Genomic DNA, 17,574 nt, shown 5'->3' on the forward strand with positions numbered 1-17,574 from the left:
TTAAATTTGCTGCTCCAGCGTAGAAAAGCTCCATCATTCGGTTGAGACAGCTGTCCTTATGTGGGGTCCCCTTAGCAGCATAAAATATCCCACCAAGAAGACAAAACACTGCAAACAAACCCACTCAGCTTGCTGGATTGGTGTTTGGGGAAACTCCGAATCATTTTGCATCGTACATCAGTGGAGTCTAGAGACAGATTTGTTTAGTGCGATATCTGTGCAACCAAGCTTGTGTGGGCCAGGCTCCAAAAGGCTTTATCTCACATTATCCATAACTGGTATTAACATTCATTAACTCCCTCCCCCTTTGTGCTGCATTTGTCTTGTAAACCCTAATTAAAAAGTGAGAGAATACTTTGAGTTCTGTTATTGCTAATCATAGAAAAACTGATGCACTTCTTCATCCTGGAAGATATGGAAGGATGATTTAGGCTGAATATCACAGATGCATGCACACTGTACTCAGGCGGGTCGTCATAAAACATCGTAAACGAACATGAACAAGCAGCACTGCTCATTTAACTGCTGGACATCTCTTAAAGTGCAGTTGAATTATGATTAGCTCATTTATATAAAACATGGGCACAAACGGCTTTGCAGCAACACAACCCTGAACCTGCCTCTCCTCTCTTTTCCTGCAGGTACGACTATGTGGAAGTCTACAACGGCGGCGACGAGCTTTCTCCCATGTTGGGGAAGTTTTGCGGTAAAATTGCACCATCTCCGATCATCTCCACCGGAAACCTGCTCCTCATCAAATTCGTCTCAGACTACGAGACCCACGGGGCAGGATTCTCTGTTCGATATGAGGTCCTAAAAACAGGTGTGTAACTGTGTGTGTGTGTGTATGTGGGGGGGATGAAGCCTCATGGGAAACGGCCAATTTAAATTCAGATGTAGTAAGTTACAGCAGGACTGTGTCTGACTTTTGGATCATAGTCTCCTTACTATCCCTCACATATTTTTGGCCCATTGTGCTGAAAGAAAGTTCAGATTTCATACTTAAACCTGTGGCTAATAGTTCTATTCTTTCTTAAGGATTTTACCAAGAACTGCTGCATCATCTTTGGCCAGAAGTGAATCTTGATTGTTCCCACTTTTCCTCATTTCCAGCTCTTGTTAAAAGGTTGCATCACTATGTGCCAACTTTTCTTATCTGTGGTACCACATTGCGATAGAAAAGAGATTTGTGTTCCCAGATATCTTCAATAGGTTTGGCAGTTTTAATGTTCCTGTAATTGATAGAATGGTGGTTAAAAACCCCAGAATGGTCCTTTAACTAAGATAAAAGATAATAAAATGCTCACGTTTGTTTTCATAGCTGTTTGACAAAACCAGCACCCAGCATCCAAAAATAACCTTTCAGAGCATATAGCAAATGTTTTTCACAATGTTGTCCAAGGTTATGCAAACAGAGCTTGAACCTCGGCTACACTGACCCCTGAGCTGCAGGACAAATAAACTCCAAGACCCAGAATTCCAGATGGGGCAGGATGCTGGCAGGATAGACCTACACAAACACTGGCTGCCGAGGAAGGAACCTCGGTCCTGTGTCCTACATCTGTATTTGCTCTTCCCTCCTGGGTCCACTTGAGCAGACGCCAAAGAGACAAGCCTCCAGTGAGCACTTCAGATTCCATCAATGGGGAGCTGAGATAAATCAGATAAGGAAGGGGAACATGCGTTTACAGTACCTGAGATCCCTTTGTTTTCTTTCACCCCCCGAGATCATTAACCAGTCACAGAATCACATGATCCAAGAATAACAAGCCCCGGGTGGAGTTATGTTGAATGGTCCTGCACTGTACTATGAAAAATAGATATGCAATTGCTCCTTTGTACTTGAATGAGGAGTAAGGCAGTAATAGGAGCTGGGTTAAGGGCCCGAATTACACTAGAGCTCTTTAACTTTCTGCACCGTCTCTGTTCTCAGACGCGTCTCTTCTCCCTTCTCATAACAAAACTTTCAAATCTGCTTGTATCGACTTTAATTCCAGGGCACAGAGTTGAGCCGTGACTGATGAATGACAGGATGTTATTAGAAAGTCAGTGTAATAAATCTTTAAAAGTAGGTCGGCAGAGTATCAGCTCAGAAGGACCTCCAGAACATTTTTCATTTAGGTTTTTTCTTTTTTAAAGATGTAGCTTCCACAAAGATGTCTGATGATTTATATTTGATCTTTCTAATAAAAAAGATACAATGGGGATTCATCGACTCCAAGTGTCAGGGTCACCTTCCCATTACTTTTCAGAAAAAGTAGAACTTCACATTGTTTTCTAGCTGAAATAGACGCCGGTGATGGCGCTGAATGGGAATTTAAAGGTAGGCTGATTTTGAGGGTGTGTCAAAATGTCATAAATTGGCACTGATAACACATAAATCCATTTGTTACAAAAGAAGCAAGTTCTAGCACATCAAGAGTAGTGTCGGTGCCGATAGATTGTCCAAAGAAACGGAATCGTAATCCAAAGTTATCTGCAAAGCTAGAGCTAAGATTAAAAGTTGGGATCGATTGAAACATGCTTTTAGCGTCTGTCTGCTGTGTCTCTGTGATTTTATTTATTTTTTACTTTAAAACCTTCACCACAAGCTTCTGCAGCTTTCAGTCACGTCATCATCCCCATAATTCCAGCAAGTTGTAGTAATTTGGACAAAATATTTAAGGTCACGTAGAATTCACAGGGATTTGTTCAAGCTGGAGAGGGTGCAGTTAGTGCATAGTGAGGATCAAATCTTGCACAGCAGCTACTAAAGTCAATGCGAGCTGAGACTGAGCCGAGATACTTCGTAGCAAATCTGCTGGAACTCTGTGGTGTCGATTCATTTTGTGAATAAAAAACATGAGTGATCATCGTGTGTTGTCAGGCCTGCTGGTCTGATTCCGCAGGGATGTCAGGTGTGGATGTCTCGTCATGTCTCTGCTGTCCCTCCTTGTGTTTGTCCAAAAAAACCCAACCCTTTCCCTTTTTTTCTCTTGTTGAACACATCTGGCCTTGGTCTCCTCTCTGCAGGGTGGATGCTTCAGTGCAAGCTGGGAATTTTCCGTACAAATGTTGGGAGGACATTTAACGCACGGTGCTTCGAGGGGCATTTTGAGGTTTAAGATCAGAGGCACATTAAAGGTCGGGCACTTAGTTGTGATTTTTAAGGTGAGGGTACGAATGTATTACGTGAATAAACGTCCTCACAACTATAGAGAAACACGAGTGTTGGTGCGTGTACAACAGACAGGTGGACGGGACCCCAGGCTCATTTAGCTAATGGGCTGTTTGTCCTTGGAGGCAACAGGGGTGACCTGCAGATGAGATGGATGCTCTGACATAGAACAGGGGCTCGGAAACTAGGACAGCGTGTGTGTGTGTGTGTGTGTGTGTGTGTGTGTGTGTGTGTGTGTGTGTTAGCCTGAATTCGGGGCCTCCACCCTCTAACAAGTTAAAAACAGCACTTGTACTCACTCAGGTAATCCCCCTGCCGGCTTTCCACCTATCTTCTCGCCACATTTAAAATCCATTACAGACGGAGCAGCATATTGAAAGTCACTGCTAAATGGAGCCACTGCTATGGCTACAAACAGGCTCCACACTCATTGGAGACTCTGTCCCCGTCTCTGCGGTGCTTTTTTCACTTTGATGCCTCCAACAATAAAATGGAAAGTATCCGAGGCAAAGGCCCGACGGGTCAGGACGCTCCTGGCTCTGTGTGAGTGAGTGTTAATAACTCTTGTTTGAAAGTCACACAGCTCACTTAAGAGACGTAAAATGACCACAAAGGGATCCATGACAACCAGAAAGAGACAAAATAAGACCTCAGACGGAAACAATGACCAAACGAAGATACACGATGAAATGCCAGAAAGAACCAAAATAACCCTTCGCTGACCTACAAATAAGACGTAATAAGACATATAATGACCACATGCTGTTCAATAATGGCAGAAAACAGACACAGAATGAGGACGACAATAACAGAGAAGCCAAACAGACACAAAATGATGAACTCTGTTCTTACCACAGCTTTTCAGACCAGGAGCACGTTTGTGCGGTGTTTTAAACCGCAGCTGATGGAGGGATTGCTGAGGGAAAAAAAGATTAAAGAAACCAAACGATTGAGCAACCGATGATCTGATGAGAGCATTGTAGTGTGTTTGAGAAAAGTATGCACTTGCATAACAGAGATCAATTCACAGTCTCTTTCTACGGGAAAGACACTTAGACATTCGGGACATTTGAAATCAGATAAGATTCATTCAAAACAGTTTGAGGTTTGATGTCCGGATAAGGTTTTAAACAACAAACTGAATAGTTTCAGTTCAGCTATAAACAAAGGCAAAAATCTGTATTTTTTCCTCTGGATTTTCACAGGACCTCACTGCTTGATTTCAGCTACAGCTTGTTTTGTTAGCGCCGTGATTTGTGAGAGAACTACAGGTTTTTCCTGCTTCCCAGAGGTTTGCTTGCTTATCTTCCGCTCACATTAGAGCAGGCTGTGTTGCCTTCATCCACGACGCACTAACGTGAATCAGCTCGTGTCGGGCTGAAAAAATGATGCGGTGGCCAATGAGGTTCAGTTCTCACTTCTCTTCTTCTGGGAAAAGAAAATGATGCAGTTTTGTCTTCCCAGAGTTTTTGCCCTGAAATCACAATAACTCCTGATATTAAGCTACACAGCCTCAACGATTGCTTAACCCAAATAGCCCATCTGCACACACACACACACACACACATTTCAAAGTGTGTGCCAGCTGAGCAGGAATGACGCCTCATCCCTCTCCACATTTTCTTATACATCATTTATCATGTTGCCCTTTTAATGGCACCACCTGTGTCAACAGCAAGGGGGTCCACTGGTGTGTGTGTGTGTGTGTGTGTGTGTGTGTGTGTGTGTGTGTGCATTCATGTTTACAGGCATGTTCAGATTGGTCACATCTGGCCTGGCAACATGTGAAACCCCCGCCCCCACTGCACTCACACACACCCATCCCTGTGAGGGACGCTCGACCCCTGTCCCCTCCTCATGTCACCGCCTTCCTATCCGTCACTGTCCCATAACCTCGCTGGTGTCGCCTCATGACGAGCGAGGTGTGAACTCCACACGGGGTTGACTGATGCCAGCTGACACATGAGCGGTTGTGGCATCCTGAATGTGACTGTAAAGAAAACAGCTTGTGTGCAAAAGACGACAGCGACTTAACAGCTGCCACGTTGATACTTTCATCAGCGGTCATCTATGTCACATGGTGTTTTTGCATTGAAAAGGTTTTTTTCTTATTATCCTTCAATCGAGAGCAGCACACATGCTGTGTCTTATCGCACGTTCCGTGCAGGCATCGTTATCTGCGGCTGTGAATTGTCCACTTTAGCAAAAGTATCTCTGTATGTGTAACATCATGAGCAAAGGTCCTAAACATGATTTCAGCTGCGCTCTCTACCACTATACTGCAAGATTGTTACATAAAACCATCCAAAGAATCAAATTCATGTTGTCCGGGTCAGCATTTGATGTGTTGTATTATTTACAATACAAATATTCTACAGGGCAGCGACACTCATTTTAACTGCTTCTTATTCTTCTAGTTATTAAGCCTCATCTGCTTTCCCCATATTATAGCTCCCTGTAATTATAGCTGCTGCTCCAGATGACGTCATCAGAGCCGGCAATTCATCTACAGACAGATTCTAAATATGAGGAAGGTCGATGGCAGTTTAATACTATTCAGATATAAAATGGCTGCCCTTTAAATTACTTATGTACATTTTATACAGCGTCCCCACTTCTTTGTAAAAAGGGTTGCAAAGACAATACATTCATTGACGGCTAAATTCACTAAAATATGATATGTTAGCATCACATAGACAATTAGAGAAAGGGAACAGAAACCCATCACGGCAAAGGCATTTTGTTCTGACCAGAGAAAAGCCTAAAAGCAACACAGGAAGTAAATGCTGCACATAAAGTAAGATTATGTGATCATTAGAGGAAAGAATGTTCCCCTAATGGAAAAGTCTCCGGATCCCATGCAGTACAATCAACATATTAAATCACAAAAGTTAAACCACGAGAGCTGCTTTTACTTAAATAATAAAGTTAATGACTGAAGGATTGTGCTCTCTCATAATCCAGTTATTCTCAGCAATAAACAGCATTAAGATGAAGACTGAACGAGAAGACATGTAAACACAGCACAGCTGCAATTACAGCACTGGAAGGTGTTATGTAGAAATGCATGAATGAAAGTGTGATAAATTACACTGAGCATCATTGTCAGAGGGTGTAAAATACAAGCTGGGAGAATGTGTGGAGGTTTTCTGCTTGTAACTCAATAAAACATGTTATTTACTGTATTCAGCACCATGGTAGAAAGTGTGTCGCTGTTAAATTAAATATTAATTTAAATATATACAGATGACAAATCAGAGCAGAAAGGCATCAATAACTGCTGTAAATCAAAGATTTAGCCAGAGATGATATTTGACTGTATACTGCTAATTGGGTTGTGTCTGTGTGTTAGTGACTGTGTCTGTGTGTCTCGTCGTGTTTGCTGACCATGATCTGTTGCTGTAAACGGATATTTGGGGACAGTCAGTAAATACCAGCCAAACCCACCGCAGTCACAACACAGACGGAGACGGCTCCGACACGGGAGGAGACCGATCACAGCCGAGCTCCTCTGATTGAAATGGGATGACATGAGCTTAGTCAATAGAACAAAGGTTGTGTTTTTGGAATAAGTAACAGAGCCTGGAACTTCACTGAAGGCTTCGGTACTTGGTTCAAATCAGCGTGTTCTGGATCCTGTCAGTTATTTTTATTAAAAATAAAACTGGCCTTTTTTAGAGTTCACTGCTACTAAACAACCACATAGCTGAGTACTTATTTCACATGTGCATTTCTAAAATGTCCACATTCATCTTTGTGTGTGTGTGTTTGTTTGCTGCAGTAAAAGAAAATTATTATTAGCCTCATAAAGCTAAATGCAGTTAGTTTGTATTAATGGTCTGTGGTTTGTTTCAGTTTCAAAGTAGCAGAGAAGTCTCAAAGAACAAAGGTTTAGCTTTATGGCCCCCCGCTGACCTCTAATCCCTGACTCCACACCTCTGTGCAAGTGACAATCACTCTGTCCAAACACACTTTGACTCTATAAAAAACTCATCCTTGTTTGTTCTCCTTGCAGGTCCAGAATGCTCCAGGAACTTCTCAGCTCCCCAGGGGGTCATCAAGACACCAGGCTTCCCCGACAAGTACCCCAACAACCTGGAATGCACCTTCATGATCTTCGCCCCCAAGATGTGGGAAATCGTGGTGGAGTTCGACAGTTTCGACATGGAGCCTGACACCACGCCGCCGCCGGGAGCCCTCTGCCGATACGACTGGCTGGAGATCTGGGACGGCTTCCCTGCAGGTGAGGAGGGGGTTGAGCTCGGGCAGAGAAGCATGAGAAAGTCTGGGAAAGGAAATATATGTAGTCAGTCTAAAAGAGACTGATGCTACAACTCAAAGTCAAAGCCTTTGTCTAAGAAACAAATTCTAATGGCTAGTAAGTAAAATGATGATATAAAATCAAGCGAGAGGGTATTTCACCTGCTAAATATCTGTACCTGAAGTATCTAATCAGCTGTGTTCCTTTTATTCATCCCTTTAACATATTCAGCCTTATAAATAAAAACCAGGCCAGTGAAAAACCCATACTGTGGGTGCACTACTGCCAAACACTGACGAAAAGAGGGAATGTCAACCAAAACACGAATGGAAGTGTGAAGAATCGATGGAGAAATCTCCACAGGTGGAGTGTTGGAGCAGGAGAAATGTGATGCAGAGGAAAGGACGAGGATGAAAAAGGGTTTGAGGAGAGAAAATATATGCAGCGCTGCGAAGCGGTGAAGAGAAGGATGAGAGGAGCTCGGGCTGGCTTCCCCCTGCAGATGTTGACAGAAAACAGAGATACAGGCAGAGACGTGCGGAGGTGGATGGGAGGAGGAGGAGGGAGGAGGGGAGGAGAACAATGGATGGATGGCTTCCCTGCAGGTGGGACGAGCTCGGATTGAGCAATGGAGCCGAAGGAGAAATGACAGAGAAAGAAAAATAGGCTGACGAAGACGCCGGTTGGAGACGTGGAAGCAGGAAGGAGCAGAAATGGACATCAACTGGAGCAACAAGTCCCATTTGACAGTTCTTTAAAATATTTCTGAATATTTTCAACTTGTTCTTGTTTCTTTGCAACTAAACACAATCTGTGGTCTGCTGTGCTCACGTTTGCACAGGAACATGGTTTTCACAACAGGTGACAGGGTTGAGGTATAAAGACAAATGGGAAAGAGCTGGATTTTTGTCCACGATTCCCCCATTTTATCCCTGTGCGTCCGCTGCAATGCTACATGCTACATGCTAACACCAAGAGGGAATTTCACACTATCAGCAATTTAACTTTGGAAGATCTATAAGCCTAGTTTTTACTTTAGATACACATTTAAATACACTTTTACATGGAACAAGGACTGTTCCTGTTTTACGTGGGCAGCCATGAACAATTGTGAGCCCACCCTTTAACAGGGGACCACAGGCATTTTCCAACAGTTTTCATTTCGAGCTCCACGACAACGAAAGATGATAAAGGTGATACCATTCTTAAGTCTGTTTGCGAATATGAAGCCAATGCCAGCAAGTGCTTAGCTCGGCTTAGCGTAACGACTGGAAATGGGGAAGCAGCTTGCTTGAATCTGCCTACTAGCAGCTTTAAAGCTCATTAGGATTTGGCCAGTTTGTTCCAGAAATGTAAAGCTTGCAGTCATTTACATGTAAGTTGACCTCCTGTGCACATGTGTAGGCTGTACGTACTGACGGTGCCTCAGTGAGTCCTTCACAGCTCGCTCATGGTTCCCTCACCAACGACATTTGGAAACTCCGCTCTGAGCCTGAATGATGTAGATGCAACCTGCTCCACCCTCCGTTCACACTCCTCCCCTCATTTGAACAGCGTTTCTGAGCTTCCATTGTTGTCTAATTAGCCGTACAGTGTGGAGAGGATGGTGAGAGCTGCAAACCTCAGACAGGCCTGAGTAGGCTGCCAGGATGCCCACAATACTCGCTGCTGTGCCCAAAGCTTTGCCTGGTTATTGCCAGGGAGGAGACTGAAGCGGGAACAGGAGGGACACAAAGACTGGCACAGGTAGACAGACACTGACATACACTTTAAAGCCGTGCCAGCATACACAACATGCCAGGGCTCTTCCTGTCAGATGATCTGTGTGTGTGTGTGTGTGTGTGTGTGTGTGTGTGTGTGTGTGTGTGCGCGCAGTGCCTCAAAGTCTGAGTCTCTGTGTTTGCAGAGCGAACGTGTGTGTCGGTGCAGATAACAAAGCGTCTCTGCAGCAGGTGAAGACCAGAGTGTAGTTTTTTCATCCCATCAAATGGTTTTTACAGTGTTAACACTGACATCAAACATTCCCATCATGCACTGCTGCTGCTGCCGCTGTCGTTTCGAGCTGTAAATCAGTTCTTTGAAAAAGAGGGGAATGATTTCTTTTGAGCACAATACGTTAATCCAACACAGCAGGGCTCATTGTTTTTGCATTTTAGTCTTCAAAAGACAAATCTAATCTAAAAAAATGAGCCTAAAAATATATTTAATTTGATTTAATCTTTGATCATATTGTTTAAAAATTGTAATCCCAATGTGCAATGTGAATAATTGCTGCCTGGTCCTTGTCAGTTACTGACAGTAGATGCCTGAAGACCTGCCAGTAGGCTGGAGGACGTCTCTTATTTGAAACTGTTGCTCAGTGGTATAACTTCATTTGAACAGTCTATCCCTAAATTTAACATCCTCTTTTTTGTGCATAATTTTAGCACATTTATTATTGTAACCATGACAACAAAGGTTCAGTACTTGGTTTTGCATGATAACAACCAACAACCTATAATAAGCTTTCTGGTAGGTGAATTACAGACCTACTGTCCCATATCTATGCTGCTGATAGCAGCAGCTAGCAGCACCGTGATGGTGGTGATAACAAGGAAAGCAGGGAGCTCTTTCAGCCACACCTCATGCTGAAAATCTCAGCCTTGTGTCCGAAATCATCCTCACCTTTCTGAGGTTTTGCTCTTAAGTAAAGTGCTAAGACAAATTAACATTAGATTCATGATAGAGTACAGAAATGGTTCACACCCGTTCTTACGATGATGAACCACTTGCAACTGCCTGAATTGTAGTCGATATGAAAATGTAAAGACAGTGGAACGTGGCAATCTCAACAGGAGAAGAACTTCCATAGTTGAAGTGGAGGTACTGCTGCAGGAAGTGAACAGCAAACGAGCTGTCATAAGTTTAAAGGTTTAAAAAGCAACAAACATATAGAATTTGGCTGAGGTGGTCTACGGCCTCTCAAATGGTTTATCAACGTCACCATGTCTCATCATTCACACACCTTGTTTGGTTTGTAGAGCAGTTTGCCACCAGCCGTGTGCAAAAACATCCAGTGTCCATTTAAGATGCAGAAAGTTCACTGCTGATTGAAGGACACCTCCTGGTCCCCGTGCATATCCTCGATCCTCGATGATCTTCAGCGTTCATGATTACTTAAATATCCCTACCAATGGGTTTCCAGCGGCTCCTTTTTCAGGGTGAACACCCACAGAACTGTTGGGTAAAATCTAGGAGTCATGTGCAGGTCCTGAGAAGCACAGGGCCAAGTTCTGAAGGTCATTCTGGGAGTCGCAGAGGTTACACAACGCCGCAACATCATCCAGACCTGGAATTTAATTTTCCTGTGCAGCGCCCCTGTTTCCCACTGTGGCCCTAAAAGCTCGTCAGGAAGCTTTGAGAACATTTCTCCAACAATTTGACAACATTTAGGAGAATGCTGTCAAGAAGACAACCGAACCAAACACACAGCAAATACACAGCGGTGGAGAGTTGACGTCGCCTGTAACAACAGCAAACTGCCTTATAACAATTTCACATCCAAGAACATTCTATAAATCCATCACAGATCGTGGCCTAGCTGCTTCAAACTGGAAGTGATAAACATAATCCAGCAGATTACTGGAGCTGTTGTCATTATTTAGCCTCCAGAGTTGAAGGGAAATGTTCCCGTAACAGGTATAATTTCATTCTGGACTCAACATTCCCTCCTCGAGTCCTCGAGAGGCTGCAGATATAATATCTCAACCAAACAGGAGGCACCAACAGCCGGGCTTTGTTTCTCACTGATAAGAGGAGGATGAAATGGGCAGCAAACTGTGGGCAGGCGGCGACGTCAGCGTTTAGACATGAGACAGTCTGTTGCTGTGTGCAGCCTGTAAGAAAATCACGCTGTTACAGTGGATGTTAGAGCATCGTTTTTTTTATTATCATTACATTTGAGTCACAGAGCTCAGCGGCTGCTCTTGTGAAAGATAAATCTTCAGAAAGTTTGCAAAACTCCAGGCAGTTTGAACTCACATTTGTACATTTTCTTCTACAAATGAAATGTGTGCTGCACAGTAAAGATTTGAAACCAACACAGCTTTAGTTTAACGTGATTTGTATGATGTGAGTTGAATTTTAAAACTCTAATTATTGGCTGTATTTGTCCACATGTATATTCCTTTTTTGATACAGTGTCATACTGGATGTCTTTTGTTGTGCAGCTGATTATTTTGGTAACACTTTATTTTATGGCTGTGTAATTTTTAAATAATTTCCTATTAATTTTCTGGATAGAAGAACTAACTAATTTGGCACAGACTAATTAAATTGGTGCACTTCCAATTAATTCTAGTTATTATTTGCTAGACAGGTCCACTGTGTATTCAGAAATACGGAAAATGTCTGCAGGGAAGCATCCAATTTAGCAAATGGATATGATATGAGTTTGATATGAATAATAAATGAATATAATTTGGGGCTTCAATGGAAGTTTGAAAAACAAAACAAAATTTTACATATTATTGACACCAAATTATGTAAAGCTTTACAGGAAATGTGCACTTCATCTAAGTGTAAGGAAATGAATGGAAATGCTGCATTAAGTGTAGTAAATTAGTTTCAGGGATTTACAGTTTTTACAACTCTAATAAATAATATTTAGTAGTTTAACAAGGTGGAGCTGAAAAAATGAGCAGATCTACAGATTTGACAAACTAACTGCACTGTCTTGAGATGAAACACTTGTTTTTTGCCGTATTTATATATAGTGTTTGGATAATAGGTGCCAACTCAATATGTCGTGGAAATGAGTGTTTCTGCCACCTGCAAACTCACCTTTATATCTGCTTCAAAAGGTGTCACATCAGTGCTGAGAGGTGAGAGATGAGATCAGCTGCTCACTTTTGATGCCTTGAGATCCAAACTGAAGACAGTTTGTCTTGTTTCAAATCCAAAACTGGACATTTTTTGTCTTGAGTTCTGTGTGGACAGAGTAGGACAGTTGTAAAACAGTTGTGTGTTTCTGCTCATCTCCCAGCACAGCGAGGCAAAGAAAAGAGAATTTGAAAAATAAAAGCTCAGTGCAGTTAATATGTGAGGAAACTGATGTTATTTTCTCCTTTTCTTTCTGCCTTCATCCCTCCACCTTTACTCCTTCTGGCTACCTCTCTTATTCCCTCTCCACCCTCCCCCTCCCCTCAGTGGGCCCCCACATTGGCAGGTACTGCGGCCAGACGTCCCCGGGCCGTGTGGTCTCCTACACCGGCATTCTGTCTATGATCATCACCACTGATAACGCCATCACCAGAGAGGGATTCTCCGCCAACTACACCATCCGCGAGCGCAGCTTCCCCCCGGGACACGAAGTCGAGGGTAAGCAGCTGGAGGACGGTGGAGGTGTCATCGAGTGTTAGCAAGAACCAGGGTTCGTTTATTGTGTCACGTGCCTCACGCAGGATTGAAAAAATGCTCTTACTCATTTGTAAATTGCTCAACTTGGAGCTGTTGCGCATGTGATCTTTGACCTCTGACCTCCCTGCTGCCAGGAAAACAGAGGACTGAAACAATGGGGGAAAAAAATGTATTTCACTGGTAAATCAGTCATATGGCTGCTCCAGACAATCAGCTTGTGTCTTACCAAGGAAGAAAGTCTGGATCTAATGCACCTTGACGAAGTCATGTTTCATTTCATATTCAAATGTTTGTACATCCTTAAAAATGGCAGCGTATTTTCCAAGCCAAGTCTTTGTGGTGAACATAATTGGAATGTGTGACGAGTAACATAAATGGCAAAATGCAGATAGTGAACATTTCGGTACAATTCTCTCAGACAGCACATGCTTTTTCACATTTCACATTTTTTTCTCTAACTTGAGGGAATTTGTTGCCTAAACTGTACCATACTTGCAACTGTCCAGTCAGATCTGTGGCCTCACAGGAAATTGACCTCAAACACCAGTTTGTGACTGTTTCAATTAATAGAGTTAGTGCTTAATCCCTAAAAGATATACGTAGCACGGGAAGATACTCCAGTCCGTGCAAAACCCAGAGATCTTCAATTTCACCTCATGTAAAAGTGACAACATTCATCAATGTTTGGCGTTTTAGCTTTAATCTTTATTTGTCTTCTGGTTTGGTTTGCAGCGAGTCACTCAGTTTAGCCATTCGTCAGCTGTTGCTGCAGTTAGCTGGGGATTTTAATTTAAAGAGACAGTTCATTTGTTCCGAATAAATGTGAACAAAATGACTGAAGACTAAGCAACGTGCACACTGCCGTGTCTTATTAGTAGATTTTAGGGCTGTGAAAAAACTCCCCGGTTTCTAGAACATAAGAAAACATTATGTTATGTAGGGAAAGGATAAAACCAACAGTAGCCTCTAAATATCAGATCTGAATTTAGCTCCACAACATTGGAAATATAATCTTATCTCATCTTAGGCTGTGATTCTGGTCTGATAAAGGCAGCTCATATTTTCTTCATTTTGACCTACTTCTCTTATCTTCTCATGTACAAAACAATGCGATTGGTCAATGTTATCACAAGGTGAAGCAATTCTTGTTCTTAGTTTTAACATCCAGTTCATGTTGCACGTCTGTTAATATGCACATGTTCTTTAAAACCGGTCGGCTTCAGTTGGGAGCTTGAGCCAGTTGAATTATGCAGCCCCGTATGGCTCTTGCACTCTGCTAACCCCAACCCCTGTTTAGGAATGTGCACAGAGGTGAGTTTGCGTAAGGTCCCACGGTGGCTGACATGGACATTTGGGGGGAAAATGGACCTAAATTCCCCATTTCCCTTTTTTAAATTGATATTAAAAGACCTGAAATAAGTGGATTGTGATGTTTGGATTGTTCTTTAGCTGACGATTTATACATCCCAACTTCACACAGGGCAACTAATCTGTTTGAATACTTACAATAAATTACAATGAATGTGTAACAGACAATGGAACTGTCACACTCAAAATAGCCAGTGACGACCGATCAACCCAAGTTCCCACACATGCAGAGCATTTTCTAGAGCTTTTAATGATTTCTTATGATCTCATCAGCAGCTGGTTGCCATAGAATTGAAAAAGTTCAAATGTCCACACACAGATCAGCCAGTGAGTAATTGTTGAATGTTAGCTGGAAAGCTGAATTTGAACACAAAGCTAAACATCTGAATAAACTTAAAGTGCTGTTCAAACTGTTAAAATCACGAATAAAAAGTCATAATCCGTATAATTCTTTAACTCTAATGATCAGATGTTGGACTGTAACTTACAAATCATAAATAAGTTAAATAACTGTATGTAAATCCAATAAATGATGGAAATAGTTTTTTCTCTTTACCTTAAGCATTTCCATTGATAAATGGCTGGATTTCAGCCGTATGGAAACTGAAATGGTTAAATTAAAGCTAAATAGCCACAGACATGAGCTAAAAGTAAATGCTGAAAAATACATAGTATTGTCATCAAAAACCACTAAAAAGCCAAAGGAAATAAGAAAAACAAAGAAGTCATCTGCCAGACAGGCTCCATAGTCTGGTTACACTTTGTCAGAAAGGACTTCCAGCGAAGCAGGATTGTTACCAACAGCCACAGAGCAAACACAACCTGAGATCCTGTCATTCTGCTCTCGCCGTCACAAACCGCCTCCAGCTGAGATGCTGATCGGCGTTCGTTTATGTCCTGTCTGTCTTTTTGGAAGGGGAGACAGAGGTAGACGGGGGCTTGGAGTTTCTGTCTCGTGCCTGCTGTGAGAGGTTATGTGGAGGCCTTGTCACAGTAATAATAGGAAGGTTTGTGGAGGTGGAAGCTGAGGCAAAGTGAGAGACTTCATGAACTGATGCAGCAGCTGGAGGGTTTTTTTACTGTCTTGTCTGCCTGCAGTTTGTTTTTGGGCCAATAATCAACGTGCGGAAAAAGTTTGGGCCTGAAAACTGTCAAGTTAACAAACACGAATCCAACTTTCTCAATTTATGCTGATGTCGCAAGAAAACTCTCCCCGACTTTATTTGTGGAACCTGTGATGTAAGTGTGTTTGTGTTGGTTTGCCAGACCCTGTGTCTCCACACAGCCTTCCCACACACACACACACACACACACACACACACACACACACACACGTTTCCTTTCGTACCCCCCCCACCCAAACTCCCCTGCTGTGACACAGTGGACGCTGCCTCCTCAGAGATAAAAACTCTTGAGTCTATCCACATGCTGTTTTGAACATGTTTCATAAGAGCAGAGGACAGAGGAGTGTGTTGGCCTTCAGGGAAATATGGAGAAATATTACAAATCAAAGGCAGCTGCACTGTGTCTGTGTGTACAGACAGAATAAGGCTGCTGTCATCCTCATTACTAGTTGTTTGATCTGATTGAAAACATGGCAGATTAATCAAATTATCTATGAATTAATTAAGTCCTGCAGAACTTAAAAAAAAAACAAAAAACATTTTTGTTGTGTTTATCCAAGATGTAAAACTCTTCCTGTGTTTAGGTTCTCAAATGTGAGGAGTGTTATTGTTAAAGTTCCCGACACGTTGAGCGAGGAATTTGTAGCTTGTGTGACTCTGCGGTGCCACAGCAGGGAGCAGGGACGGACATTCACACCTCTGATTACACTGCTCTGCTGTTGTTTTTCTGCCTCAGTCAAATTTATGGCTTCAACTTGAGCTGTTTGTGGTAGAAAACGGGCTCCGGAGTAGAATCATAAATTCAGCCATTAGCTAATGATGTGTGAAATAGTTCAGAGGCGGTTAGGATCATTTTCATCACCTCTTGTTACCTCACTTTAAAACATATCTGCAGTGGAATCGACATCGCTCTTGTAACTCCGTTGCAAAGCGCTTCAGGTCTGATGTCGCTGTTAAAGCTAATGCACTTTTGTCCGTGTTTGCAGATTTTGCTTGTATGGAGCCACTGGGCATGGAGTCCGGAGAAATTTCCTCGGAGCAAATCAGCGCCTCCTCCCAATACAACTCCAACTGGTCCCCGGAGCGCTCTCGCCTCAACTACAAGGAGAACGGCTGGACTCCCTCAGACGACACCATCAGGGAGTGGATACAGGTCAGTGACCTTTCCTCTCTTTCTTTTCACTTCTATAAAAGCCCGTACAGTAACAAGCGTGAGAGCACATTAGGACAGTCCCATGCGACAAATGATGTCACAGCGTTTCTTAATTTAGAGTATGATCTAAATAGAAATCCTGCATATTCACTCGTGCAGAAACGGTGTTCCTCACTTTCAACTCGGCTGCACCACAGAGATCTCGCTCACATCTGGGCCTGAGCATTGTTCACTCGTTTGTACCACTTCCCTGCACGTTACAGGGGACACAAAAAAGCAAACATGCATTATTTATTGGACTCTACTTTTCCAGCACAGTGGACAGTTGTTATCTTCATTTTGAACTCTGCCACGCTGCAGCACTGTCTGTGGACACGCAGCATCTCTGTATTTAGTTTCTAGAAACACATTCCGCATGTTTTTCTGCTCCAGGACAGTTGGCTCCTGAGTCATGGAAGAGACGAACGTGTTTGCACAGTTTATCAGCATTGTGTCCCCTGGGCACAAACATCTAATGTACAGTAGGAGCCAGGTTGACTTGTGTCTCTGTGTATTATTTAATGCCTGTTTGTGCTCATTTAGCATCCCAATTTCTCTATTTTCAGTCTTTTTGAGGTCATTTTGCATCCTTTTGTATGTATTTTGTCTCTCATTGTGGTCATTTTGCGTCTTTCTGTAGATATTACTTTGCTTCTCTGTGGACATTTTTTGTGCCTCTCTTTTTGCTTCATACTGTAGTTATTTTGCATCCCCTTGTGATCATTTTGCATCTTCCTGCAGTTTTCCAACCTCTCTTCGTTGGTAATTCGGCCTCACTCTAGTTGTTTTGTGTCTCTCTTTGTTTGTACCCCTGTAGTGTCTCTGTGGTAATTTAGCATCTCTACATATGTGTTTTGTTATTTTCACATTTATCCAGACCTGATTGTCCAGACATTTTCCAGTAATGTATATGTGAAAAGTGCTCAAGGCGCAATTTTTTTTTTTTTCAAGACGTCAAATTTAACTTAACCCTCTTAATTGGGCTTTGCAGAGCTGAGCCAGCTCTGGGGGGCAAACTGGGCTGACATGTCTTTAAGAAGAGGAATCTCCGACGTCGACAATGTCAAAACATGAA

The 17,574-nt window shown here is 42.6% G+C and overlaps 1 protein-coding gene across 3 annotated transcripts in view; it reads left to right on the top strand.

Annotated features, from left to right (window-relative positions):
* Positions 1-17,574, top strand: part of LOC137098079 (neuropilin-1a-like) — a 66,131-nt gene that overhangs the window by 18,952 nt on the left and 29,605 nt on the right. For all 3 annotated transcript variants that reach the window (XM_067473871.1, XM_067473870.1, XM_067473867.1), the window contains exons 3-6: positions 642-823; positions 7,173-7,400; positions 12,606-12,776; positions 16,294-16,460. In XM_067473871.1, the coding sequence (XP_067329972.1) occupies positions 642-823; positions 7,173-7,400; positions 12,606-12,776; positions 16,294-16,460 (748 nt within the window). The remainder of the gene's footprint in view (positions 1-641; positions 824-7,172; positions 7,401-12,605; positions 12,777-16,293; positions 16,461-17,574) is intronic.

Source organism: Channa argus, chromosome 14 (genome assembly GCF_033026475.1).
Source record: "Channa argus isolate prfri chromosome 14, Channa argus male v1.0, whole genome shotgun sequence".
NCBI lineage: Eukaryota > Metazoa > Chordata > Actinopteri > Anabantiformes > Channidae > Channa > Channa argus.